Below are 27,895 nucleotides of genomic sequence, written 5' to 3' on the forward strand. Positions count from 1 at the left end.
GATGCTCCTGTATCAGATCTGGGCATGCGGTGGGACAGCTTTCAATAAAAATATCTAAGACTACAAATAGATTACTAAAAGATTTTTGTGAATAGTGCCTTTGGCACAGAAAAACCCAGTGAGGACAAGTGATTATTGTAGTAAAATTATAAATATGCGTATGAATAAAATTAACTATGTTCAAGTGATAATAATGGTTCATATTATTGATTTAAATTATTATTATTCTCAGTAGAATCATACCTATAAACTGCGTAAGCGCGTGAATCTGAAGCTGTAACGCAGGGCTGTCCAAAGCACGGCCCGCGAGCCGCTTGTACATAATTAATTCTTTTATATTTCCAGCATGTCATTTTTTAAAAATATTCATTAATATGGCAACAAGTTTTCTGTCACTATTATTAGAATAATTTCAGAACTCAAGTATTATTTCTGCGGCCCTTCAATCTATTTATTAATTTGGATTTCGGTGGTAGATTTTTACGTGAAAGGACTAAATTTCTAAGTGGCAACCTTTTTTATAGCCACATTATTCCAATCCATAGAAAATATTAAAATGATTATTTTTTGGCCCGCCTTTAATCCATCCCTGCATTGTAAAATGCAGACGCTAAAGAAATATAAATATATGATACTAACATGCAGAAACCACAAAATATATGTGGCATAATTAAGTCATCCTCTGTGGTTTTTTTTATTGAGTTATATTAATTTGTTAATTGAAATACAAGTACAAATGTTGTCCGCAAATGGGAGAGAAAAGATGAGTGGATATACATACACACATATATAGTAACTCTTGTAACTGTATGTATTGTATATCCATGTGTTGATTCTTTATTAACACAGTATATACATTTGTTTTCGAATTACCTAAATAAACAATTGTTGAATGTGTTTTACAAAATATTTTTTATTGAATTTATATTAATGGAACGAATTTGAATTCAAACATAAAATTCTGATACATACTCAGTAGGTACTGCTAGTACAATATATATATAAGACCTATATGTCTAGCAGTAGGTACTGCAGTACCTACCTGATCTAATACTAGGAATACAATCGAGTTGGGAAGCGATTTTTTTTTTTTGTGTTGCCAACAATTAAATCATCAGAAATTGTAGTATTTACTCCAAGTTATAAATTTAGAAGTATTTGTTCAGTTATTATTAACAATTGGTCTTATTTTCTGGAATCTAAATAGTTAGGTGTTATTGAATAATGAATGATTTTAAGAAGACCTAAACAAATTCAACTTTAACTTCTAACCTAACCTAACCTCTACATACATACTTACAATGACCTGAGAAGGCCGTAAAATTAAAATTTACATCTGTTGTATGCTCCCGCATGATTCGAGGTTATGTTTTTGTAATTGGCACTGCCAACTTTATGGTTAGATGATGAAACATCCACGGATTCGAAATACGTAGACTTCTAGACGAACCAATTGTCATGTTTAAAATGCTGATAGGTATGCACCTTCTGGTATAGTAAACACCTATTGTTGGATAGAACGAGTAACGGTTATAACAAGCAAATTCAGTCGGTCTTATCTGCCTCGTAATAACTGAGTTTGACTGTATTTACTATATAAACCCTATAAAATTTTCCACAATTTCAATATGAAAAATTAACTTTCCTTGGAAAATACTATAGTTTAACAAATATAAATGAAACGATAAATAAAAAGTAATGTATTTATTTTTATCAAATACTCACATAAACGTTACAAAAATTGTGTTTTTGCCAATGAATGCATTTGAGTATATTCGTAATAGTACATCATTAATAAACACTTAACAAAACACGGGAAGAGAATAGATATAATGGAAGAAAATTGTCCAATTTCTTGCAGGTTTTCAGTAACACATTGTTAAAAGAAAATACAAATGGAATGACCCGCTACAACCTTTATATAGCCCAAGCAAATTAAGAATATTTTAGATCAAACCTCAAATAGTTTTGATTTTTGGCATAAATGTTCCTCAGGGCCTTAGAAGCATCGCCTCCAAAGTTCTCATCCCTTGTGTGTCCGCTCCCCTCCTAAATATGTCGCTGTGCGTATTTATTTTTTTTCCACAAAAACAACTTATCAATTGCTTTCAACTAGAACCCTACCTTCCACACTTGCGGCTTGAGCATTTGCTCCAGGCTTGTTTGCAAGTACAAGAATGGCTCGGACAACACCTGAATTCCGAGTGAGGATGAGATATATTTGGAAATACACCAATACCTGCAGTCACCACTCTTCCTACCACATCAGGCCAAATTACAACTGCAAGATATGATGTGATTTTAGACTTCCAATTGCGAGAATGTGATGTGCCGGGCTTAAATGCAGTCGATGTATGAAGTCTGCCATGGGTCATCATGCATCAATGTACATTACCTTCGAGATGATGATGGCAATGCTGTGAAATGATGCTTTCTTGGTAAATTAAATGAAAAACGTTTGATAAAGTCACTTTGAGGTCCCAAAATGTCAATAGTTACATATCTCGTATCAAATGGAATTGATTTCTCATAAGATATATCCTTTGATATCAGACAGAGTGAGGTTACATGTTGTGAAAAAATATGTAGCAATTTTATTTTACCCTGAAGAAAGAATCTCGAGGTTGCCGGGTAAAATGTTTTGTGATGCTACGAGCTGTAAATCCGGAATACTCAAACAATAACCAATACATTTTCTTTTCTAGGTAAATTTAAGATCAATTTACTTGTAAATCATTTTGTCACAGCTTCTATAGATTGCAATAAATTGAGTTTAATTTAATGTCAGAAGACAGACTCCACGTATCGCCTTCGAAGGTAACCCTGAAGGACGCAGACCCCCAGGCAGCTTTCGAAAAGATGGAAAGACAGCTGGGAGTCGCCATCCCAAGAGCGACATGCGGAGGCACAAACAGATCCCTAGGATCTACAAAAAGAATAAGAAGAGTTTAATTGATTTTTTTATATAACCAGTGTTAGCAGTAATATTTCAGAACCTATGCGTTATATCAAAATGAAATAAATGCATTTTTAAAGATAATTTCACAGAAATCATTTTTGCATTTGACAGTTTTCTTTCAGCTGTAACTGTTTTTGTGGAAAATAAAATACAAGGACTTATTTAGGTTAAGACGTGGGGAATGGATACCTGAGGGGTGGAGACTTTTAGAGTGGATACTTCTACGGACTTAAGGAACATTTAAAACTTTTTTTTAAATGAGGTTAATGCTTAAATTGCCTGTACTATTGCTACGTATTTAATATAATATCTTTAGCCTGATTCGGATAAATAATAATTAAATAATTATATTTGGACCAAAGAAATTAATTATTTATATAATATATATTAAAGCATTATAAAATTTACAATAATAAATATTTTAGCTGTAACGGAAATCAAATTGTGTGAAGTGAAGAGACTAGATATTACAAATTTCTTTATTAAATATTTATAAAAGTATTTGCGTAAATAAGACTGCCAAAAAATTGGACAAATTGGATAGATGTTACAGAATTTTTAATAACAGAGAATAAGGATTAATATTATTTTGCATGTAATCCAAATACTAAAGAGAGATGGTTAAGTATGTATGGGCTACACATTATATAACCCTAAGTTACAAAATGTAGACGAGGAAATCATTCCAAAGCTCCCAAGTTTCTGATAATCAGGATTCTAGTTTTAAACGCTATGGCTTCTCGCTATACAACAGAGATCTAGAAGTGATACACATAACGCATCACCGTGTGCAGCTTAAAACATAAAACGGGAAAAGCTCATTCTTGAAACGGGATGTTGTTTAATCGCATTTTTATTACATTAATAATGAATAATGATAAAAAAGAAAAACACTATTTTTAGCCATAAAAAAGTCATGTCGACGACATTGTTTTTGAGTAGAGAAAGCTTACAATCGTAACAGGTAATCACTTATAGTACAAATAGACAAAATAAGTACGCTTTTCTATATTCATTACTGGAAGTGCATACAATTCAATAACGTTGTTATTCCAGTTGTATTTACACCGCACATGAATCAAAACAAACAAAAAATAAGCGTAATGATAACTAGCTACTTCAGAGTCGTGTATTCTACAGTGGATTATACAAGATACACATTCATAATTTTATCCATGTTTCATAAATAACAGACGATATTTAAAAACACGGCATAGCAACCGATTCAGCTGAAAAAAATCATGTTATCAATGTTTTCATCACCATAAAGGGAACAAAAACATTCATATGGCCACCCCGGGTAAGTCTTGCGTAGTGATAATATTTGAGGGCTGCGAGACAAAATCATCTATGGTCACACCAGATTCCAACTTACTCAAAATAAGGAACTTCAGTAAAAATGGATGAGAATATTGTACACATAAACAATATTAGAAATATTATAAAGCCAAACAGCGTTAACCAGTTGCCAGTTTATCCCAAGCATGACTCGGACAAAGATTTTGTGTTGCATTGATGAGTCTGAGTGCTGCTCGGACAAATCGTATTCCAACTTGGTGGTATTGATTTTCCCAAGCCAAATATATTTATGTATTTGTTTTTATTGACTAACTTGAGCAGTGTTCGGGTAGTCTTATTTCAAGTTGTTTGGTGATGATTTCTTGCACTGACGAATTTTCTTGCCAAAATTCGACTGTTGAGTGGTGAAATAATGACTGACTAAACAAACGTACACTCTCTTTGGTATCTAGATTAAAAGTTACCATACACATACCAATAAGAATATTTAATTTAGCGTAAGTATAGCATACACAGGATTCCAATAATTCTCAAAAGTGGTTGGTTACTTTTTCATTGTTAAATTTTATATTTTATATTTCGAAAACCTTTTTAAAAAATCAAAAGATTTACTTTAAGATTGTCCATAATTTTTCACTGGCTGGACCACCACTAAAATAAATTTTGTAGCCGTGCAATTGCTATTTTGACTCCGCGTTAAATTTTTACTGAAATTCCTTACCGCAGTATGTATAGATATTTTTTTTTCAAACAAACCATTTAACAATTATCAATACAGGGGTCGACCAGTCAAAAAGCTGCTGGTACTTATATATACAACTGGTTGTAGAAATAATAAAAATAGTTTTTTTTTTTTGTTATCTCGGCATTTGTTCCCCAAAATTGAACATGCCTAGCCTCATCGTGTCGTTAGTTATCTTCCCTTATTCATCAAAATGTTTCAAAAATGCTTAATTTAATCCATCATCAATGAAGTTTTATTGACAGGCTAAGCCATTGGTCCAAAGTGGATTTTGACTTGTAGAATGCCCTCGTATATTATAAATTAAAGTCTTCATTGAATAATCCGATTAACACATTTTGTGCGGGACGGGTACATCTACCTTTTAACGACTGGAAAGGTATTTCTACCTATTCGGTCGATTGATGCTTAAGGACGGGAAGGGTATTTTTACTTTCTGCGCCGGCCTAATTTCAAAGTCGAAAAAGAAGGAATTTATGGATTGAAAGGAGAAAGAGTTTTTATATGAATATTATATACCAATCTTTGTTAAGGTCTCAACTATATACACATATTTATCAAATCCCGTCGCCAGCGTAAAAAACACCCGTCCTAAATGTGTTAAGGATACTTTTACGAAGAAAAATGTAAATTGGTATTTTGGTATGCTAACGTTTTTATTGTAACTGCAGACAGTTGGTAGAATTCCTTTTAAAAATTTTGGGTAATATATCCAAAATTAAACAAAGTTATTGGATTGAATTTTACTTTTATTTACATGTATATGTTAATATGTGAAGCATTTCGTCTTATTAAGACATTATCAAACAGGTTTGATAATGTCTTAATAAGACGAAACGGGTCACATCATACATCATTGTACATATAAAAATAAAATTGGAATTCGATCCAATAATTTTGTTTTATTTTGGATACATTACCAAAAATATAAATATCATTTATTATTTAGGCCAGTGTTTGATAATGTCTTAATAAGACGAAACGCGTCACATACTATCATATATTTGTAAATAAAAGTAGAATTCAATCCAATAACTTTGTAACAAGTTCTTTTGTTGTTGAAAACTATTAAATGGCAGATCCACCCATCCAGAGTGTAAGCCTCCTCTACTGTTGAACAGAATACGTTGTTATCGCTCCTCTTAGTATTAGTACAGTGCTGAATGATTCCCCCCGGTGATGTGTGGCGGCGCCCCTAGCGCTTCTGGCCGCCCTGGAAGGGGCCGCGCATGAAGGGCGGGCGCGGGGGGCGCGAGCCGCCGCGGGGGCCCCCCCCGCCACCGCGCGGCCCGCCAGGCCCGCCCGGACGAGACTTCTTCTCCTGGACGTTGAGGAGCTGCGCTTCTGGGGAATCCTCGGCGGGATAATACAGGTTCTGGAATATGGTTACATACGGAAATTTAATAAATAGATATTTGATAGCCATGTGTCGAGTTTCAAGTTGTACAATTGACTGAAATACTACACATTAGATAAAAAAATATTTGGATGAGAAACTAGTTACTTTATATAGTGGTACCGTAGAACGGGACTACTTGAACTTTGATTTGTACTTGAGCCCAGTACAAAAAGAAATATTTAGATCTGTATTTGGTCTACAATAATGAACGTATCGACATGATTCATTGTTTCCCTGATAGGTGACACTTATTGTCACGATACATTTATTATTGTAGACCAAATACAGATTTTTTTGCGCTGGGCTCAAGTAACACATCAAAGTTCAAGCAGCCCCGTTCTACGGTATATTATTTATCACCGACAAAATACATGAATAATTGTTTCACAGTATGATAAAATACATATTGATTGACATATTTATGAAATGTTACAATATTGATATTCAATTTAAGAATCCTACATGGAGGTGCTATATGCTTCAAAAAAAAGCCACACAGAAAAGGTTGATGACCTAAAAAGCTTCTATTTAAGAGGATGATCTGCAAGCTTTAGCAAGGATGACAGCACAAACACCAACACTGATTGAAAATAAATATTTTTTCAAGTTTTGCAGGAATTCAATCTGGGAAGCCAGTTTTGACGAGATTGGAAATCGTTAGCTGAGAATACGGCGCGTCGCTGAATAGGCGTGTGAACTCACCCCAGAGTTTAGCAGACAGTTTTGTGCGGACTGGGCGTCTTCGTAGATAAGGAAAGCGTAGTTGGGCACCACACGGGGCGCCCCCGGGCCGGAGGGCTTGCTGTACACTCGCAGGTCGGCTATGGGACCAAACTTCTCAAATAGGACGCGCAGCTCCTCTGAAAATTACCAAAATGCATTCATTTATTGATTGTGCGCATTTTCTTCTTTCAAAGTTAGATTGCATTTTGCATTTTCTTCTTTAGATTTAAAATTTCGCTTAGATTGTTTATTGAAGAGACAGATTTAAGCTCCTTTTTCTTGTAGACGTATCACTCATGTAGTACATGCTTGCTAACTTTTTACTTTTAACTTTTTCATCTTTTTTATGTTATTAAGTTTTTAATTTTATTTAAAAAAAGTAATAATAACAATTTTTGTTTTCTGATAGTCAAGTATGTTTTTTTATTTTATATTAACACTATTAATCTAGTTAATAATACCTATACCCTTATATCTTTCACTATGACCTAAATTATATTGTATACCATGCACACAGGCCATGCCTTTGTGGGATCTTTTTTCGTATTTATATTTAATTCATATTTTTTGTTGTATTTAAATTTATGTCATGTTTGTATAATGCAAAAGAATTTCAAATAAAGAAAAAAAAAGCAATGCCCTACGCAAGAAGACCAGCATCGCCCCCTGCCATCTGCAGTTGACTATCATCAATGACGGGAGCCCAACAAGCTGCTCTCCGGCATTACCACTACGCAGGGAGGCGTCCTGTCCAACATTTCGACCATCTTTCGAAAAGAAGGCGCAACAATACGGCAGCTCTAATTTCCCCCTTCAGACTCAACTGATTGACGATATATCACGCACAGTTTCTTCTTCCAAAGCAGTGCCCTACGCCCTTGTTGGGTGCAGATGAGGGTTAAAGAAGAAACGGCAGTTGGGTAAGCAGAGTAGGCACTCACCCTTGGTGGCGCTGTGCGGCAGGTTGCCCAGGAACAGCTGCTGGCTGTCGGAGTAGCGCCGCCCGACCCCCGCTGTGGAGGCGGGGGGAGTGTTCCCGCCCGTGGGCCCGCCTCCTGATTCTGGAAACACAACAGACAGAAAATTATTTTTCGGAATTCGCCATCACATAATAGATACAAAACACGCATTCCACTCTCATAAAGTAAAATTATTACTTTACAACATTTTGAGATCTGGATTATCTCCAATTACAGGAGTTATTTTAATATAATTTTTTGACATCTCAACAAAGATGAAGCTAAGTAATATAAGAGTTTCTGCTTAGTAAAAAGCTTCTTTACATTACACCAATAGATGTCTCTAGTGAAGTTCTAGTGATTCAAGAACAAGGTTTCTAAATTGGTTCATATAAATAGAACTTCCAAGAATTTGAGTAGTGTGGTTGTCAATAATGGGTAGAATTGGTGAATGTTACACGTGTGTAAAGTGATCACTTAAACCAGCCTATGACGGTCGTCAGCCCTGTAAATGCCCAGACTTCCATATAAAATGTCAAAAAATAATATAAAATTATTACACCTAGTACCACACAGGCCAAATTATGGATTACTTTGAAAATTGAGAAATCCAAAAAAACTTGAATTGTAATAATAATTTAATAAATAATTATTTTCTATAATACTATGAACATGGGAGTTAAAGTGTAACTTATTATAACGATAGACACCTAAAATTTAAGTTTAACCCTTACTGGTCCAAGTCGAATCTCATTCGACATCGATTTTTTGCTCTTAGGTCCCATTTCGGATGTTATTCGACATTTTTTTCATCATTAGTATTATTTATTTAAATTCCAAGCTTACATTTTTGTCACTAGTATCTATTACAACAGTATGTGGAGCAGAGGACAAAAGATTTTTTCCAATTGGAATGTAACTGTCTACCTAGATTTTTATTTTTATTTTGGGGGACTGGAAAGGGTTAAGGATACGGTCGGCAACCTCCGATAGGAGTCGCACGAGAAGAAGAAGAATAACTGATAAATACAGTGAAACCTCTATCTATCGTTCCTCAAATAATCGTTTTCCCGGATGTGTCGTTTATTTCTTCTATCCCGACTTAATTTCTTACTAAACTAAACCGCATCCTTTATTTCGTCGTTTATTTCTTCTATCCCGACTTAATTTCATACTAAACTAAACCGCATCCTTTATTTCGTCGTTTATTTCTTCTATCCCGACTTAATTTCATACTAAACTAAACCGCATCCTTTATTTCGTCGTTTATTTCTTCTATCCCGACTTAATTTCATACTAAACTAAACCGCATCCTTTATTTCGTCGTTTATTTCTTCTATCCCGACTTAATTTCATACTAAACTAAACCGCATCCTTTATTTCGTCGTTTATTTCTTCTATCCCAACTTAATTTCATACTAAACTAAACCGCATCGATCGTTTCTCTATCACCATTTACCGCATTTATCGTTCGAATTAAGCTGCATATTTGATACATTATGTCTGTTTTTTACATTATTTCCAATTTTCTTACATTCAACGGCAACGTTTGGGATAGAAACTATCGAAAGCTTGTGTGACCGATAGCAGGAGAGGTCGATATTGATGAAAAGAAGCCACTGCCTGTACCTGCATTTCCAGAAGCTTGCACACTCTTTAAAAGAAAACTTTCTACAACGCACATTCAAAAACCGCTGCTGAAAAAAATACTAATTGCAAAGACGAAAATATACTATTGACTTATGAAAATAAAACAAAAGTATTTTTTTCATTCTATTCAGGTTTGTACTTTTTTTAAATCAATACATTTGCATCTGAAACATGTATTCTTCTTAGAATTTTAGCCTACGAATGGTTATGCAGATTGGGAGGACGGTATCTTTACTCAGTCGTATCTATTCACGTATTGACCACTCAATCCCGCATTCATTGTTTTCCCGCATTCATAGTTATTTTAATAGGTCCCTTTAAAAACGATAGATAGAAGTTTCACTGTATATATCCCCCGAATACGGGCAATGGTCTTCGTGCGTAATATGCGGGTGTGTAGTTTCCACTCACCGCTGGTGGAGTCGCTACGCGGGGTGCGCGGGGGGCGGGGGCGCTGGCCGTGGTGGGGGCCGGGGGGGGAGCCCCCAGACACTGCCTGCGCGGGCACCTCCACGCCCCGAACGTGCGGGCGGGACGCCTGCCCGCCGTGCATATAACCCTGCTGATAAAAGACACGACACAAATGTGTAAAAAATATCAGAAATTGAGCACATCCAGGATGAGCATTTGGATAAAAATAATAAATATATTTTATATATTACAGGTAGTCGTATAGGAGAAAATGACCAACTAGCAAAACGTAAAATGTTCAGGAGGGTGTCATTTAACCGTTTGACTGCTATGCGGCGCTGTCGCGCTTCGATATTTCGTCTCTAAAACAGCTACGCAGCGCGGTCGCGCTGTCATTTTAGTGCGAGTTTGTCGGTCCGCATGGGAGGTTGTTTCTTGCCGCTCATGTGTTTTCAAAATAAAAGTGTACTTTCTCAAGCCTAAAAAGTACTATACATCAGTTTTTATTTTAAAAAAAAAAAAAATTTATAACTTTTTTAAAAAAAACGTAACCATGTCGAGTGATGACAATATTTCGGACACTGAATTGAGTTCTAATTTCACATCAGAGGATGAATCTTTGGACACGATTGGTGTAAGTAATGATGAGGATAGTGTAGTAGGCCATAGAAGAAAAAGATTAAGAGTGGAAAGTGAATCCTCAGAATCGTCTTCTTCTTCTTCAGAAATGGAAGATCTAACATTCACACCCATTCCACCAACAAAAACATTTTCTAAGGCGACAGATGATTTTTTTGAAACACCTGAGCCAAGACGCGCTCCTCCGTCAAATGGCAGTCCTATTGATTACTTCAATTTATTTTTCACAACATTACTTCTTGAAAGCACTGTTGGAGAAACCAATAGATATGCTTCGAGTTCATAGAATCGCACATTCTTTCGAATAATTCTCGAATCAAGAAGTGGACGCAAACTAATGTTCAAGAAATAAAAGCTTTTATAGCAGTCTTGCTAGAAATGGGAATAACGAAACGACCAACTATCTACTGTTATTGGAGACAGAATTCCAGAAGAATACCATGGTTTGGAAGAATGTTTGCCAGGGATAGGTTTCTGTTGTTAAAATTTTTCCATTTGGTAGACAATAAATAACTAGCTGCCCCAGGTCATCCGGATTATAACCCTTGCGCAAGATTTAAAATGCTTGTAAAACACGCAAATACAGTTTTTCACCAGCATTATGTACCACATCAACAACTATCTATTGATGAATCACTGGTTGGTACACACTGCCATTCATCAATAAAGCAGTATCTTCCAAATAAAAAGCACCATAAATGGGGCATAAAATTCTGGATGTTGTGCGACTCAATTACAAAATACTGTCTGGGATTTTTTTGTTATAAAGGAGCCAATAATGTAGAAGACAGGGATTTGATAAAAAAAAGACGGACTTGGATTTTCAGTGGTAGAAAAGTTATTGTCAGCGGGAAATTATCTATATAAGGGTTGTCATTTATTTACTGCCAACTTTTATACTTGTTTACATTTAGCTAAATCCCTTCTAAAAAGAAATACCTAGCTCACGGGAACAATCCGTCGTAATAGGAAAGAAATTCCCGAAGAAGCCAAAAAAGCTGAGGTAGGTGTGGCAAAATATTTTGCAAGTCAAAATATCTTGATGTGTTCATTCAAAGATAAAAACACAAAGCTGCATCCAGTGATGAAATATAAGTGTACTCCCAGAAAGGTAAAATAACTTTTTCACAAAATTATTTTGATTTTTTCAACAGCAAAAAATTATGAAAAAACCATTGAGGCGACCACAATGTTAAATTATGGCAAAGTTCAATTCATCATTGCCGGAATCAATGAGTATTCACTGCAAATAAATCAAAGTACCTGGGAACTGATGGTGAACTGCTGTTGAATAGCCTGAGCAAACGATCCCGGGGCTCCAGACTTGACGAGATTGGCGTACGTCTTGGGTTCCGTGCTTACGGGAGGCGCTGGAAAAAATATTATCATCTATAGCAGGGCTGTCCAATAACACCAAATAACTAAATAGGTTGGAAGGAATAGACTGCATGTCTCTTCATCCAAGCCCGAGGATTCCGGCGCCCTGGTTATAATAATAATAATCTGTTCGCCTCCATAATGTAGTGGTAAGCGTACTAGGCTACCATGCTGGAGGTCCCAGGTTCGATTCCCAAGAGGGTCAAAATAAATATTAGTGATTTTTAAGTCTAATGTTTATTTAATATAACCCTGAAGTGGAAGGCTGATCACCTTTGCTTCGTGTATTTAAAGATCAATATAAAACTGCATCTATATGATGCAGTGTCCTATGCACCATTGGGTGCAGATAAGGGTTAAAAGAAGAAGAATAATAATTTTGTAAAATATATATAACGCCATTTTCGTACAATACTACCTAAAGGGCGCTTACAAAGACGTGGATAATGATATCGCTCACTCCTTTCAAGAACGTCATAAATAAAAAATTGACAATTTTTAGTTTTTCATGTTTTCAGAATGCCCAGAAAATGTACTATATCCCAGCAAAAGAGGCATATTTTTAACTTAATATTTACCCGCTACAGGGCAGAAAGTGTTGTTTTTGCATTTTGAAGAAAAGGTTTTGCTTGATTATTTTATTTAATTTACTAAATATTTTTCAAATGGAGAAAAAACCTTCAGGTTTTACCTAAAAAGATCTATTGCACAGTAAAAAGTTCAATAAGTGGCTTGATATTTATTTTTAATACATTTTATTATTTATTGTAACTGCAGACAGTTGGTAGAATTCCATATTGAATTGTTGGGTAATATATCCAAAATATAACAAGGTTTATTTGGTTGAATTCTACATTTATTTATGTATATGTTAATACGTGACGCATTTCGTCTTCTTAGGAGATTATCAAACACCCTATAATGTCCTAAGAAGACGAAATGTGTTTGATAATGTCCTAAGAAGACGAAACGCGTCACATATTAACATATACATAAATAAATGTAGAATTCAACCAAATAAACCTTGTTTAATTTAGGATATATTACTTAACAATACATTATATTATATTTTAAAACTTTAAAAACGTTATTGTGAAAAATCAAGTTTTTTGATTTATGACGTTCTTGAAAGGAGTGAGCGATATGATAATGATAGATAAAAAATAAAAATGAATTACAAAAACAAAACATTTGAGTCTGAAGGAGGGAAAGAGGTGCCAACGTATTATTGCTCCTTTTTATCGGTCTTAGGCTGGAGCATTACGCATGGTAATTACCTGGCTGATGATGGATGGGCATGGGTTCCTCCTCCAGCTCCTGGCTGACCTCCAGCTCTCCGCACGAGGAGTCGCTGGTCCCCAATCCCATGGACAGGTTCCCTACAATTTTATTATTCACTCAATTAAACAAAAATAGCTACAGTTAGTTATGTAGCCAAACCATTTTTTATTATTACAGTGAAACCTCTATGTATCGTTCCTCGAATAATCGTTTTCGCGGATGTGTCATTTATTTCTTCGACCCCAAATTCATTCCATACAAAAATAGATGGCATCGATCGTTTCAATCCACCATTTTACCGCATTCATCGTTTGAATTACGTAACGTATTTGATATATTTCGTCTGTTTTTTTTTTGCATTCTTTTCAATTTTCTCAATTTTGTTACATTCGATGGCAATATTCTAACGTGCGGGATAGAAATTATCGAAAGCTTGTGTGACCCAAGGTTGACGGATACAGCTGAAGAGGTCAATATTGATGAAGAGGACCCGCTGCCTGTACCTTCATTTTCAGAAGCATGCACACTATTTGAAAGATTGAAAACTTTCATATTATTTGCAAAACCGAAAAAATAGTGTTGGCTTATTGTCATTATTGACTTACTGTTATTGATTGGGAGGACGGTATCTTTACCCGATTGTATCTCCTTGTGTAATGATCTCTTAATTCCGCATTTGCTGTTTTCCCGCATTCACAGTTTATTTCAATAGGTCCCTTTAAAAACGATAGATAGAGGTTTCACTGTATTTGAAAATTAAGAGATTGAAGCTAAGACTAATTATTTGAAAATTACGAATTTATGGAGCTTACTTGTTATAGGCTGGTATAAGTGATCACTTTACACACAAGTAACATTCACCAATTCTACCCATGATTGATAACCACACTACTCAAATTCTTGAAACTTCTAGACATATTGATCAAACTCATAACACAGTATGCGCAAGTTCACTATAGCCATTTATAGTAGGATAAGAAAAACTTTTATTAACCTGTTAAACGGGCGGGACACGTAAATACGTGAAACGTAAACAATATCGGGTACGGGTAGGACATATGAATACGTCCTTGAAATACATGTTTATTATGTTATATATATGGATGTATATTTTTCGAACAACAAAGGTAGCCATCCATACATGTCTCGACATGAATTTAAGACACAGAGTGAATGAGTATTCGCGCCCGTTACAAGTTGCGTAATTGGATAGCGGACCGCCCGGTTAACACGTTAAGCAGAGACTCTTTTCATTTGTATGCGAGGTCTGAATCTTGGATTATATTCACATACTTGAAAAAAGCTTGAAAACATTAGTTTCAATTTAAATTTAGTTTTCAATTTTGGCTTATAATTGACCAGTTAATTAATTTTTTAAACATTTTGAGTGTGTCCAAATACTTCTGGATTATTTCCTCATGGGCTCGAGAATGGCCGAGATGTTGGGCAGGACGCCTCCCTGAGCGATGGTCACGCTAGAGGGCAGCTTGTTGAGTTCCTCGTCATTGTGGATGGCCAACTTCTAACTTCCAGACTAGCACAGTTCAAGCGGGACTTCGCTTATTTAATATCTTGTAAAGATAAGAAACTCTCTGGTGTGCGGGCATCGGTATACCGACCTTGCTGGTCCTCCTGGTGGCCGTTGAGCTGCTGAGGCTCGGCGGGCGGGAAGTACGGCGCGGGCAGCGCGGCCGAGACGGGCGCCTGCTGCGGCGGTAAGGGCGCGGGCGCCGGCGCGGGCGGCGCGGCCACGGCCTGCACGGCCGGCGCCTGGAGCGGCGCGGGCGCCACCGCGGCCGGAGGGGCTGCTAGAGGCGCGGGCGCGGGCGGCGGCGAGGCGCGCGAGTACTCCCACTCGCCATCGTCGTCAGAGAACACAAAGTCCTGGCGGCGAGACAAACATGTGGATCAGCACAAATGGCAAGTCCAACTGTAGAGACTGTCACTGTCAAGATGTAACCCATTGCTTGATTTTCTTATACTACAAATCGCTCACTCCTTTCAAGAATTACAAATAATTTCAAGTTTCAAATAATAATAATAAAACCCTTATCTGCAGCCCAATGGTGCATAGAGCACTGCGTCATATGAACCTAGAGTTATCTTGATCGTTTGCACGTGAAAGAAAGGTGATCAGCCCTCCGATTCAGGTACCAGTCCAGGGTAATATTGAATAAATATTACAGTGAAAAAAACACTTATATTTATTTGACCCCCCCTGGGAATCGAACCCGGGACCTCCAGCACGGTAGCCGAGCGTGCTGACCATCACACTGCGGAGGCGGACAAGGTTACAAGGTATAGGTTAGAAATACTATATGGAAAACCCTTGTCAGTGACAAGGTATAGGTTAGAAATACTATATGGAAAACCCTTGTCAATGACAAGGTATAGGTTAGAAATACTATATGGAAAACCCTTGTCAAGGACAAGGTATAAGTTAGAAATACTATATGGAAAACCTTTGTGAATCCAAGGTCAGTTTTAGAAGTAGTTAAAATTTCTAGTAATTATTTGGAATTTTAGTCCAATTTTGTTTTTAAATACTGATATAACTTAAGATCATTGAAAATGTTATATATCTTGAAATCAGTATGACATGTGAGCGTGCTAACCATTACGCTCCGGAGGCAGATTATTGAATGGCTGGAGCTAGAAGTTACCTGGTAGCGGAAGATGTCGTTGTGCACATAGTACTGCTTGGGGCTCTGGGCGCCCAGGACGAAGGTCTGCGTGAAGCGCCGCATGGGCTGCCCCCCGTTGCTCAGCTCCCCTGTCACTTGCACCACCACCCCATTGCCGAGGGTGGCCTGCGAGTCCACCTGAACACACACACTCCGTTACACCAAATTCAGATCCTTCATTTGGAACAAGTCGCTCACGCCTTTCAAAAACGTCATATATCAAAAAACTTGATTTTTTAGGAGATCGTTTGTAAAGTTTAAGAATATAATAAAATGTATTAAAAATAAATATCAAGCCACTTATTGAACTTTATACTATGCAACAGATCTTTTTAGGTAAAACCTGAAGGTTTTTCATCCATTTGAAAAATATTTAGTATATTTAAAAAAAAATATTAAACAATACATTTTCTTCAAAATGCAAAAGCAACACTTTCTGCCCTGTAGCGGGTAAATATTATGTTTAAAATATGCTGCTTTTACTGGGATATAGTACATTTTCTGGGCATTCTGAAAACATGCACCACTAGAAATTGACGATTTTTGATATATGACGTTGTTGAAAGGAGTGAGCGAAGTGTGATTAGTGTACATGGCATGGTATTCTATCATCTCCGACAAATTTATAACATACCGTGTATACATTAAGATTTAAAAAATACTTGTCACATGTACGCACATATTTTAACCGCTTCATGCTTTTAAATGACTCACGCTCGCGCGCTAAATGCATTCATTCACTCAACCATATTAAATTTTTTAATTACTTTTTCGACGATGAATTAGTATAAAAATATTATAGATGTAATTGTTAATTAAATATGCTTAAATTGTTATATATTATTTGAAAAATGGATAAACTTTGAATAAAACTTTTTTTATGTTTTTTTAAACACTTTACTAAAAAAAAACCCTAGCAGGAAGTGGTTAACGAATGTGTGTAAAAATATAAAAGAAATTGGTGAATAACTTTATGAAATTTAAGATTTAGAACAAACTAACATTTACATTTTTATTTATTTAGATTTTATTGGTTAGCTAACGTAAACTTGTAAAAATGCTGCGTATCAGATATTATTTTAAACGAAATTAGAAAACAGGTTGTTTAAATATATGCACAGCTGTTGCATTCTGTATATTTATTTTTCAATACAAAATATTATTGTTTTATTGTTAAGAACAACTGATACAAATGTTTTATTTTAGATCTAATTGATAACATGTATCAGTCACATCTATTAACTCTGGTCAATTCGTAAAATAAGCACGTTTGTCACGCTGATGATGTTTATGACATCTCAGTTACAAAAGGGTTATGTTAATGATTCAAAGTAAATTAATGACTAATATTAAAACATCTCAAAATGTAACAAAATAAACATTCATATATTTTTTTGCAACCTGATATGAAGCATCCATTATTCTTCCCTTTTTTATGAAAGAACATGGAATCATTCTGCCCATTATTGAACATTCATATTGCAATATTTCTAGAAACATGTACATATTTATTCAATGGTCTTAGATCCTTACACAAACCGGCAAGGTTTTCGATACATTGGTGAATATGAAAATTACCACAGGTGTATATAGTGATAGCTTAAACCACCCAAATGCCAGGTCGTAAGCCCTGGGATACTCAGACATTCATTTTATTAAAAAAGTGAAGAATGATACATATTTCATATCAAGTTGAGACACCTCTAAGGGTGTTTGTTCACTACACGGAATTTTACCGTCCGGCACGTCGGTTAGCATTTTGAAACGATGATTGGCTTGTGCTTTGGCCATCTTTCTTCGGATCGGAGCTCTTGATCGGTGCGTGAACACATTGCGCGTAAATCCGATCACGCTAAACTGTCATAGTCGCTTTCATTTTTCAAAACCGGACTGCCGGACGGTAAAATTCCGGGTAGTGGACAAGCGCCCTAATATTGACATCTCATATATAGGGTGAATAATCCAGTTTCAGATATAATAAATAATATAATATTGTAAATAATTATCTGTCCGCCTCCGTGGTGTAATGGTCAGCATGTTTAGCTACCGTGCTGGAGGTCCCGAGTTCGATTCCCAGAGGGGGGTGAAAATAAATATTAGTGATTTTACACTTTAATATTTATTTAATATTACCCTGGATTGGTTCCTGAAGCGCAAGAGTGATCACCTTGCCTTCATGTAAATAATGATCAAGATAACACTGCGTCAATTCGATGCAGTGCCCTATGCACCATTGGGTGCGGATAAGGGTTATAAGTATAAAATAATTATTATTTGTAACCAAAAAAAATATTGGCAATATATTTTAAACATATTTTATGAATATAGTAAAAATTAAGACCTAAAGTAATGGAAAAGATTTGACTATACATTATTTTATGAGTCATAAACTAAATGCATCCTAAAAATAATAGTTAAATTTACACATTTAGAAAGTTTCCAGCCCCAATTCTAAGAAAACCCTCATTGAAATGCTCTATACCTCCTTCACCCCAACTTCATGGAATATCATAATGACTCACATTTCAATGACAATAGCTAGTAAGGAACTAGGTACTAGTGGTCATTAGTTAATGCCTTTGGCAAACAAATTTGACCAAGTGGATACATTTAAAGGGGGATTAAAATACATTTTTACTAAAGTTGTATTATTCTCTATTTTAGGTAATGGACAGTAAGTGCTGAACAGGTAATACCAATAAAAGACCTTTCCAACTCATACATTGGAATTTCCCAGATAAGAAACAAACTAAATTTGACTGTGTCCACCAGGTTAGGCAGAGAATACAGAGAGATTTTCGTAAGTCAACAGTATATTTTCATCTTTGCAAATATTTTTTTTGCCATTGAATGTGCGTAGAAGAAAGTTTTCAATCTTTCAAAGAGTGTACATGCTTCTGAAAATAAAGGTACAGGCAGCAGCTCCTCTTCATCAATATTGACCTCTCTTGATGTATCCGTCAACCTTGCGTCACATAGGCTTTCGATAGTTTCTATCCCACACGTTGGAATATTGTCATTGAATGTAACAACATTGAGGAGAATGTAAAAAAAAAACAGCCAAAATATATCAAATATGCAGCGTAATTCTAACAATGAATGCGGTAAAATGGTGATAGAGAAACGATCAATGCGATCTATTTTTGTATGAAATGAATTCGGGGTAGAAGAAATAAAAGACATATCCGGGAAAACGATTATTTGAGGAACGATAGATAGAGGTTTCACTTTACTAGATGCATTGGATAAATGAATATATCATACGTCATATTATTTTTCGTAATATTGTACAGTAAGTCGGGTGTACGTTTTGACCTCCGCCGAACCCGGGAGACTGACTCACCGAACCCCGATCGAACGAACCCAGGTTAAGAACCACTGGTCTACTCTACGATTACATCTAATCTCTGTGATTGGGACCCATGCCTGAATTGAACGGTGTGCAAGTTACCTGGCTGATCTTGGCATGGCAGTCGCGGAAGTTGAGCTGCTGAATGCGGTTGTGGATTTCCTTCTGGCCGACAACGGGTGTGGTCTCTCGGTCAGGGGGGTCCAGACCCCCGTGGACAAAAGAGGATGCATTGTTGTAAAACCTAAAACAATAGTATCCAAACATATATATTTATTTATTTATAGATTTGGCATTTAATTTTGGAACTCCATTTTAATTCATGTATCAAATGTCAAATCAAACACTGATCTTTTGAGTCTGCTAAGTTGTATATTTTATATATTAAAAGCATTGATGACTTTGTGGTATGGTAACAAAACACTATCCTTATCATCCATTGTTTACTTTGTGTAATACCACTTTTAAAATCACTTTTTTTATACAAATGTCAAATTGTAATAATTTTAATTTAATGACCTGATGATTGAATGATTTTCCGAAACTGGTATTTACGAATAAGTGTTTATAAAAATGGTATTACACAAAGTAAACAATGGATGATACTAAGTTGTATTTTATTATTAAAAAACACATAAAAAAATTAATTTTGCGACAATTGTTTCGCCTAGTTATGGGCATTTTCAAATGAATGTCTTTAGGAGAAACAATTATAACAAAATTTATTTATGTGATTACAATAAAATACAACTTAATAGACTCAAAAAATCAGTGTTTGATCTAACATTTAATACATAATAATATATTTTTTATTGGCAATATGAATAAAGTTGTACTATAAAACGGGCCGAAAGCCTAGGACATTAACCACAACAAAAGCAGCTACCCAACACAACTTTGATAATACTGGCATTGTGCTGTTTGAAATTCGCAACAGAAAATAGTTAGCTTTTTAACCCCCCTACAACGATGACATAACCTTTATCTTAGGGAATTTCACAAGGGATTAATGTTTTAAATTGTATTTTTACATTTTAACTAGAGGAAATGACTGAAATGAGTCATTCAAAATTGAAATACAATTTAAAAACGTTAACTTTCCTATAACGTCTCCTCCGATAACATGGTACCTATCTCAGCATTATAGGGGGTTTACTGTATAGTATCATAAGCCACAAATGCAAAATTCACAGAAGAATGAAATGAAGATTTTTTTTTTAAATTTCTCCTAAGATGTTATGTTTCAATGCATTCCACATCAACAAACACATAATGATAATGATGCGAATTACATCAAAATACGTGTCATACTAGATTTAACACTTTTTCAAAGTAATTTTTTATCTATTCAATTAACCAACATTATTTAGTAACGAAAAACGAAATCTATTGTAGTTCCGGATTTTGCCATTAAATCATTGTTGATTTGTAATTTAATTGGTTTAATGTCAGAAAAACTATTAGCTAATCGGCGTTTTGACTGTTCATGGTTGGCACTGAAATGGTAACTGGTCAGCTTTAGGTATTTAATGTGTTTTAAAAAAAAAATAATTTTGTTTAAAATAAAAAAAAATTAAAATAAATTTTTAACCCTTATCCGCACCCTATGGTGCATAGGGCACTGCATCAAATTGACGCAGTGTTATCTTGATCATTACTTACATGAAGGCAAGGTGATCACTCTTGCGCTTCAGGAACCAGTCATGGGTAATATTAAATAAATATTAGAGTGTTAAATCACTAATATTTATTTTCACCCCCCCCGGGAATCGAACCCGGGATCTCCAGCACGGTAGCTAAACACGCTGACCATTACACCACGGAGGCGGACAGAGCCTACTTTTACATAAATTTTAAAATTAAATTTTATTAAGCAAAGTTTTATTTTAAAATGTATAGATATTACCACAAAGTGACTGCCAAATCAACTAATGAAAATAAAACCAGGGACAAAATTAAATGCTAGCAAATAAGGACAAATAAACAATATTGACAATTTATGGCTTACGACAACATATGCATGAGGGGTCAATATGCATTAAAATTATTACTATTTATCTGGGAAATTATCACTTTGTAACAGTGAAAATAAGATAAAGACATCATTTATTATAATAAGAATTCTAAATATAAAATTATAATGATAAAAGAGTAAAAAAAACTAAGGAGAACTAATAAGTTATAAGGGAAACTTGGCACAATCAGGTATGTCAAATACTTGAAAGCGGCCGGGTCAGGAGTCGTAATAATCGTCGGGTATGTATGAGGAGATGCATGAATGTAGAAGAGGCAAAGAATGTTTGCAAAGACAGAGTGGTGTGGCGTTTGATTCTCTCTGCCTACCCCTGCGGAGAAGCGGCGTGATGGTTAGTTAGTTAGTTAGTTAGTTAAAAGAGTAAAAATGTTCGCCTCCGTAGTGTAATAGTCAGCACGCTCAGCTACCGTACTGGAGGTCGCGGGTTCAATTCCCGGGGGTGGGTCAACTAAATGTAAGTGATTTTTTTCTTTCACTCTAATATTTATTCAATACTACCCTGGGACTGGTACCTGAAACGGAGGGCTGATCACCTTTCCTTCAAGTGTTAACGATCAAGAAAACACAGTGTTTATATGATGCAGTGCCCCATGCACCACCGGAAGCGGATAAGGGTTTGTGAAGAAGAAAAAGGTCTTTGTGAATTCGTGACTTCAATATTTTGTACTAAATCATTGAATATTTTTTTCAAAAAGTCAACAAATACAGAAAGAAAAAAAATATTACATATCGCTCACTCCTTTCAAGAACGTCATAAATCAAAAATTGACAATTTTCAGTTGTGCATGTTTTCGGAATGCCCAGAAAATCTACTATATTCCAGCAAAAGAGGCATATTTTTAACTTAATATTTACCCGCTACAGGGCAGAAAGTGTTGTTTTTGCATTTTGAAGAAAATGTATTGTTAAGTTATTTTTTTAAATAAACTAAATATTTTTCAAATGGAGAAAAAACCTTCAGTTTTTACCTTAAAAGATCTGTTGCAGTGTTAAAAGTTCAATAAGTGGCTTGATATTTATTTTTAATACATTGTATTATATTTTTAAACTTTAAAAACGTTCTCCTGAAAAATCAAGTTTTTTGATTTATGACGTTCTTGAAAGGAGTGAGGGATATATGCAAAAATAGATACCTTACTTGCATTATAGATAATGTGTTTCAAAAGAATTTTGATAAGCAATCTACACATTAAATTTAGAATATGGCTTCAATATTTTGCACTAAATCAATGAATATTTTTTCAATAAATTAAGACATACTGGAAGAAAAATATATTAAGTATGTACAAAGATACCTACATGCATTATGTTGTAGATAACAAGTTTCAAAAGAATTTTGATAAGCATCAATAAATATATCAAATTTACAATATTTGAATATATAGCTTCACAAATATAGGAATAAAATAGATAAATAATGATTCATTATCCAAATACATAATGAATTAATCAAAAAATATTTGTGATTTTATGATATACATTCACTTTTACCACCATGACAAGTCACCACAGAGAAGGTGAAGCTCTTACCACCAAGACGGGTCATAGCTACATGATATATGCTCACATAGGTCTTGAGAGTGAACTATGATACAGAGGGAGGTCACAATAGACCTAATAGGGTCGCAGTGACATAAGGGATCAAACATATTTTAATTTGATACTAATTTCATATAATCCTAAACAGTTAACTAATCGCTCACTCCTTTCAACAACGTCATCTATCAAAAATTAAATAAATAAAATAGTAAATTTTCAGTTGTGCATGTTTTCGGAATGCCCAGAAAATGTACTATACCCCAGCAAAAGTGGCATATTTTTAACTTAATATTTACCCGATACAGGGCAGAAAGTTTAGTTTTTGCATTTTGAAGAAAAGGTATTGTTTTATAATTTTTTTAAACACACCAAATATTTTACAAATGGAGATAAAACTTTCAGCTTTTACCTAAAAAGATCTGTTTGCACAGTAAAAAGTTCAATAAGTGGCTTGATTTGTATTTTTAATAAATTTTATTATAATTTTAAACTTTAAAAACGATCTCCTGGAAAATCAATTTTTTCTGATTTATGACGTTGTTGAAAAGAGTGAGCGATATGAATGTTTGTACTGTTGATTTTTTTAAATGTAAATGTGCTCATCAATTATTTAACTTTTTTTTGCAAGAGGCATGTTTGCTTCAACACACTTTGGGATAGGCTAATAAGACAGAGTGGCTTTTGGGAGAGGCTGATGAAGGGCTCCGACCTCATCATAAAACTGCTTGTGGGGCACAGAGGGGGCTGGATATGTGGCAGCACTGGAGCCCCAGCAAGTTGATTTTCTCACATCACCCCTCCACACTTTTGCTACTTTATTTATATTATTCTCAATATTATTGTTACCTGTTAACCGGGCGGTCCGCTGTCCAATTACGCAACTTGTAACGGGCGTGAATACTGATTCACTCCGTGTCTTAAATTCATGTCAAGACATGTATGGATGACTAATACCTTTGTTGTTGGAAAAATATACGTCCCGCTTGTTCCAGGGCGCAACATACATTTCAAGGACGTATTTATGCATCCCGCCCGTTTAACAGGTTAATATTTAAAGCATTTACTTTGTGGTTAGTCATTTTTACTTATTTATTTTATTACAAAAATTTTAATATTAGTATATAACCACTCACCGACTATTTTATTTATTTATTTAATATACCTATACATGTATACAAGTTTTCTTTATAATTTTAATTAATTTTCTATACATTTCTATTTTTATAATCTTAAAATTAATAACGCAGTTCTCTCCAGTAAAGAGACAAAGCTCTTGTGCTTGGAGAGCGACTAACACTTATTATTTATTGTTTATGTTTCAATGATAAAAGAAAACACTTGTTTTGTTTATGTTTGTTGGTAATATAATTTGTTTTTATTTTATTTTTTCTTTCTTAGTGTATATAATTCATTTAATTTATTTTTTAGCATTTTAATGTCTTCAATTTTTTTAATATCTGTAGGAAGGTTATTGAAGAGTACTTAGTTTCCAAGTATTTAAAGTTCTGCTGGAATTATTTGATATTGAATTTTCGTATCGTTGGTATCTTGAAGATGAACTTTTTTCTATGTTATTAATAATTTTTCCATATTCACATCTATGTTAATAAAATATGGCTGACTAAGTACTGTACCCCCCGCTTCGTCAAGCCAGAATAAAAAAATATATTATTGTTTTATTATTATTAATACCGGGAATGAGAATCTTGTGGTAGAATCGGACTGAACTGAGAAATATCGGCTCAAAGCTTACAATCTTTTTCTTCTTCATCATCTTGTTGCAGGCCTTGTGGCCTGTTTTTAAGGGGGATTAGCCTCCTTAACCTGATGGTTGCCAGAGACGAGATATCTCGGCAAATGGCGGAGTGCCCGTATGGCCAGAGACGAGATATCTCGTCAGTACTTTTGATGACGTATTACTCCGCAGTTTTAACTCATATTGACAATCTGTCAAAAACGGAACATACATTGCCATCAGTTGAAGTTGTCACAAAATATTTTATAAAGTTTTTAAATACTTTTAAGTGATTTATCGGTATCACTTTCAGCTGACAGTTGACAGATGTCATTAGGGCTACCACTCAAACCACTTGAAATATTGATTATTTTAATCGATTGTTTTGAACGCCAGGGGTTTTTATTTTGCTCAATTTTTTTGTGTTTTTCTTATTATTTTAAAATATTCCATTGATAAATAATAGTTGTGTGTTAATATTAAATTTAATAAAAACTTGCGTGTGCGACTTAGTGTGACAACCCTGAAAATTTGAAACTGGTTTAACTTCAAGAATAAAACTCTAACAATCGATGCGGGATATAATATTTGGTAAGTAAATTATAATTCAATAAAAACAACAAAAAAAAAATCTTTAGACAACTTTTTTTTTTCAAAAAAATACTTGGCCTGTTGAGCACTGCCGCGTAATTTATTTGCGGCTATGAAAAGGTTAACTTAAGCTTAAGCTTACAATACTAACGACTAATATTTTGACAACTCAACAAAGATGAAAAAGAATATGGAAGTCTGGGTATTTACAGGCCTTATGGCCAGCCATAAGTTGGTTAAAGTGGAGAAACCCAGATTATTAATATTTAAAAAAAAAGGTATATATTTGTGTTTTTATTATTTACTAAAATATTTCAATTTCTTACTATTTCTGTGAGCCTAAGCGGCTCATTATTAGAAAAAGGTATCAAATTGTGGTAGAGTGGGTTCGAACCGAGAAACTCTGACTTAAGAGTCCGCAACACTAACCGCGGGACCACAACCCTTTTAGTAGAGGGAAAGGTAGAGGGCAGACAGTGCTTGGAAGGTAAAAGAACATCGTGGCTCAAAAAATTTCTACAGTGGTTTGGAATACCAGAACCAGCAACTCTTATCAGGCTGGCCCAGGATGTGGGTTCGAATCGAGAAACTCTGACTTTAGATTCAGCGACACTAACCACGGGACCACAACCCGACGCACAAGTAAACAAGGATTTGGACACACCCATAACGTTTTGCGAACCTAATATTATTTGGTTCATTTTTTTACCTGTTTTTGGTATGATTGCATGTTGCAAAAGCTAACTTTTGTTTTCAATGTCACATAACACTACAATAGATTAAATAAAAAAAGTTAAAGTAATAAGATTTGGTAATTTACATAGTGCCATTTTTGTAAAATACTACCTCAAGGGCGCTTATACAACCTAATAAGTCTGTCACCATGCACAGTAGGAGTCTTACAATCCTCCCGTATTAAGGTACATTGAAACAAGTCTCACGGTCTAGTATTAAATTCTCTAGTTTAATTCTAATTTGTGGCTAATGCATACATAGGATGGGGTCCATATAAATATGTCGTTTTCTTAAATGACTGATCAATAGGGACTACTGGACCTTCAAATCGGGCAGCCGTCGACTGTAGATAGAAATCAAGTAACTCACCTGTGCAGATGAATAGGTGCTTTGTTAAGGAGTGTATAGTACTGCCGTACAAACTCTTGGCCTACACATTGGGGGGATGGGTGCTCCTCCATGACCATTTCCTCGGATTGTTAATTGGGATAGCAGATATGCCTTTCCCGTTCTGTCAAAAAAATTAATAAAACAATCACGCACAGACAAGCCACTATTTACATCCTTAATAACGACAGAGAAGGCATTTTATAAAACTGTTAACATAAATATACAAGAGGTCATAAACCTCATGTAAAGGTTTTAATCTTCTAAACAAAGAAACAATGAGGTGAAAATTTTTCACTTGTCCCTACGTAACGTCTTTTCTTAGTATTACGCGTTTTCGAAAATCGAACGCGCAAAATTTCAAGCATTAGTATGTAATTTCAGAGACAACAAAAAAGTTTACGAAAAATGTGAAACACACATGGCGACGTTCGCGGGAATATTTTGACAAATTTAACTTTTCGGTAGCGAACGGTTATTTTATGCATAAATTAAGTAAAAAATATTACAAAATCATTTTAACGTGAGACATAAAAGATTGCTTTACCACTGTAATTAATATTTAAAAGCGGCATTTCTAGACAGCGCAGATTTTTAAAACAAAATAACCTTCGCAAACATCACACTGTCGCATCGGGTAAAATAAGCCTTTATTTTAAAATTTGAGAAAAGAAAAACTAAGGAAAACTTTTTACCTTAATGTGAACGAAATCTTGGAATTTTAAAAGGTATCAAAAACTAAATATAATCCCAATTTTAACAACAAATGGGAATGGAAAACAGAAAAAACCCTCCTCGCCGTTCCAGGGTCTCAATCATCCGTTCGTTGCCAACATTATGATTTACACATTCGCAAAATCTTTAAGTACTTACTCGGAATATGAAACAGGTCAACATAATGAATTTCTTCAAGATATAATATTTTACATTGTAATCTACACCGGGTTTTGATTTCTAGAGAATTTTTTAATATTTATTTTAGCTGTACATGAATCAATTGAAAATATTGATAAATACATTTGTATTACACTTATGACAATCAACCAACATGGCAAACTTATACTTTGGATAAAAAAGGATATTTAATTTATTTAATCCCCAAGTTATACCAAAGTGATTGTTTTATTTAAAAATTGTATTATATTTTTATTTGTAATAGGTATCGAAATAAACATATGCGCGGTAGACTTACTTTTTAATTAGTCTACCGCGTTAATCGTTATTAGGTTTTCGCCCAATAATGTACATTGTCAAACTAATAAAAAACTATTAGTACGAAGATGCGTGGTAATAATTTTATAAAAAGTGGACGTGTGCAATGTTTATTTATGATTTGTATTAATAAAGTAGGTTTTAATAAAATAAATATATGAAGTTTTTTACTCGCATGTGTATTTAATA

The 27,895-nt window shown here is 34.7% G+C and overlaps 1 protein-coding gene across 2 annotated transcripts; it reads right to left on the minus strand.

The window, feature by feature from the left end:
* Positions 1-3,826: 3,826 nt before the first annotated feature.
* On the minus strand, positions 3,827-27,315 carry rin (ras GTPase-activating protein-binding protein 2). 2 transcript variants are annotated; one of them, XM_088257347.1, is made up of 11 exons: positions 27,190-27,315; positions 26,477-26,618; positions 19,575-19,716; positions 16,103-16,261; positions 15,059-15,323; positions 13,436-13,537; positions 12,045-12,151; positions 10,143-10,293; positions 8,064-8,183; positions 7,102-7,259; positions 3,827-6,375 (listed from the first exon to the last, which is right to left on the minus strand). In XM_088257347.1, the coding sequence occupies exons 2-11, from the start codon at positions 26,572-26,574 to the stop codon at positions 6,196-6,198; spliced, it is 1,482 nt and encodes a 493-aa protein (XP_088113473.1). In that variant the 5' UTR covers positions 26,575-26,618; positions 27,190-27,315; the 3' UTR covers positions 3,827-6,195. The 2 variants fall into 2 exon arrangements, with proteins under 2 accessions (XP_088113473.1, XP_088113474.1); XM_088257348.1 differs by having other exon boundaries at positions 4,803-6,375; positions 10,143-10,290.
* Between the last annotated feature and the right edge of the window lie 580 nt (positions 27,316-27,895).

This window comes from Brachycentrus maculatus, unplaced genomic scaffold (genome assembly GCF_059751285.1).
Source record: "Brachycentrus maculatus isolate JH-2025_06_01 unplaced genomic scaffold, ASM5975128v1 h1tg000079l, whole genome shotgun sequence".
NCBI classification, from domain to species: Eukaryota; Metazoa; Arthropoda; class Insecta; order Trichoptera; family Brachycentridae; genus Brachycentrus; species Brachycentrus maculatus.

Bases quoted from the DNA above. Each gene is read 5' to 3' on its own strand.
- rin (XM_088257347.1), bottom strand. From the start codon at position 26,574: ATGGTCATGGAGGAGCACCCATCCCCCCAATGTGTAGGCCAAGAGTTT. The intron at 15,324-16,102 runs GTAACTTCTAGC...TCTCGCCGCCAG, and splicing joins ACGACATCTTCCGCTACCAG to GACTTTGTGTTCTCTGACGA. The intron at 12,152-13,435 runs GTAATTACCATG...TATTTTTTCCAG, and splicing joins GCCCATCCATCATCAGCCAG to CGCCTCCCGTAAGCACGGAA.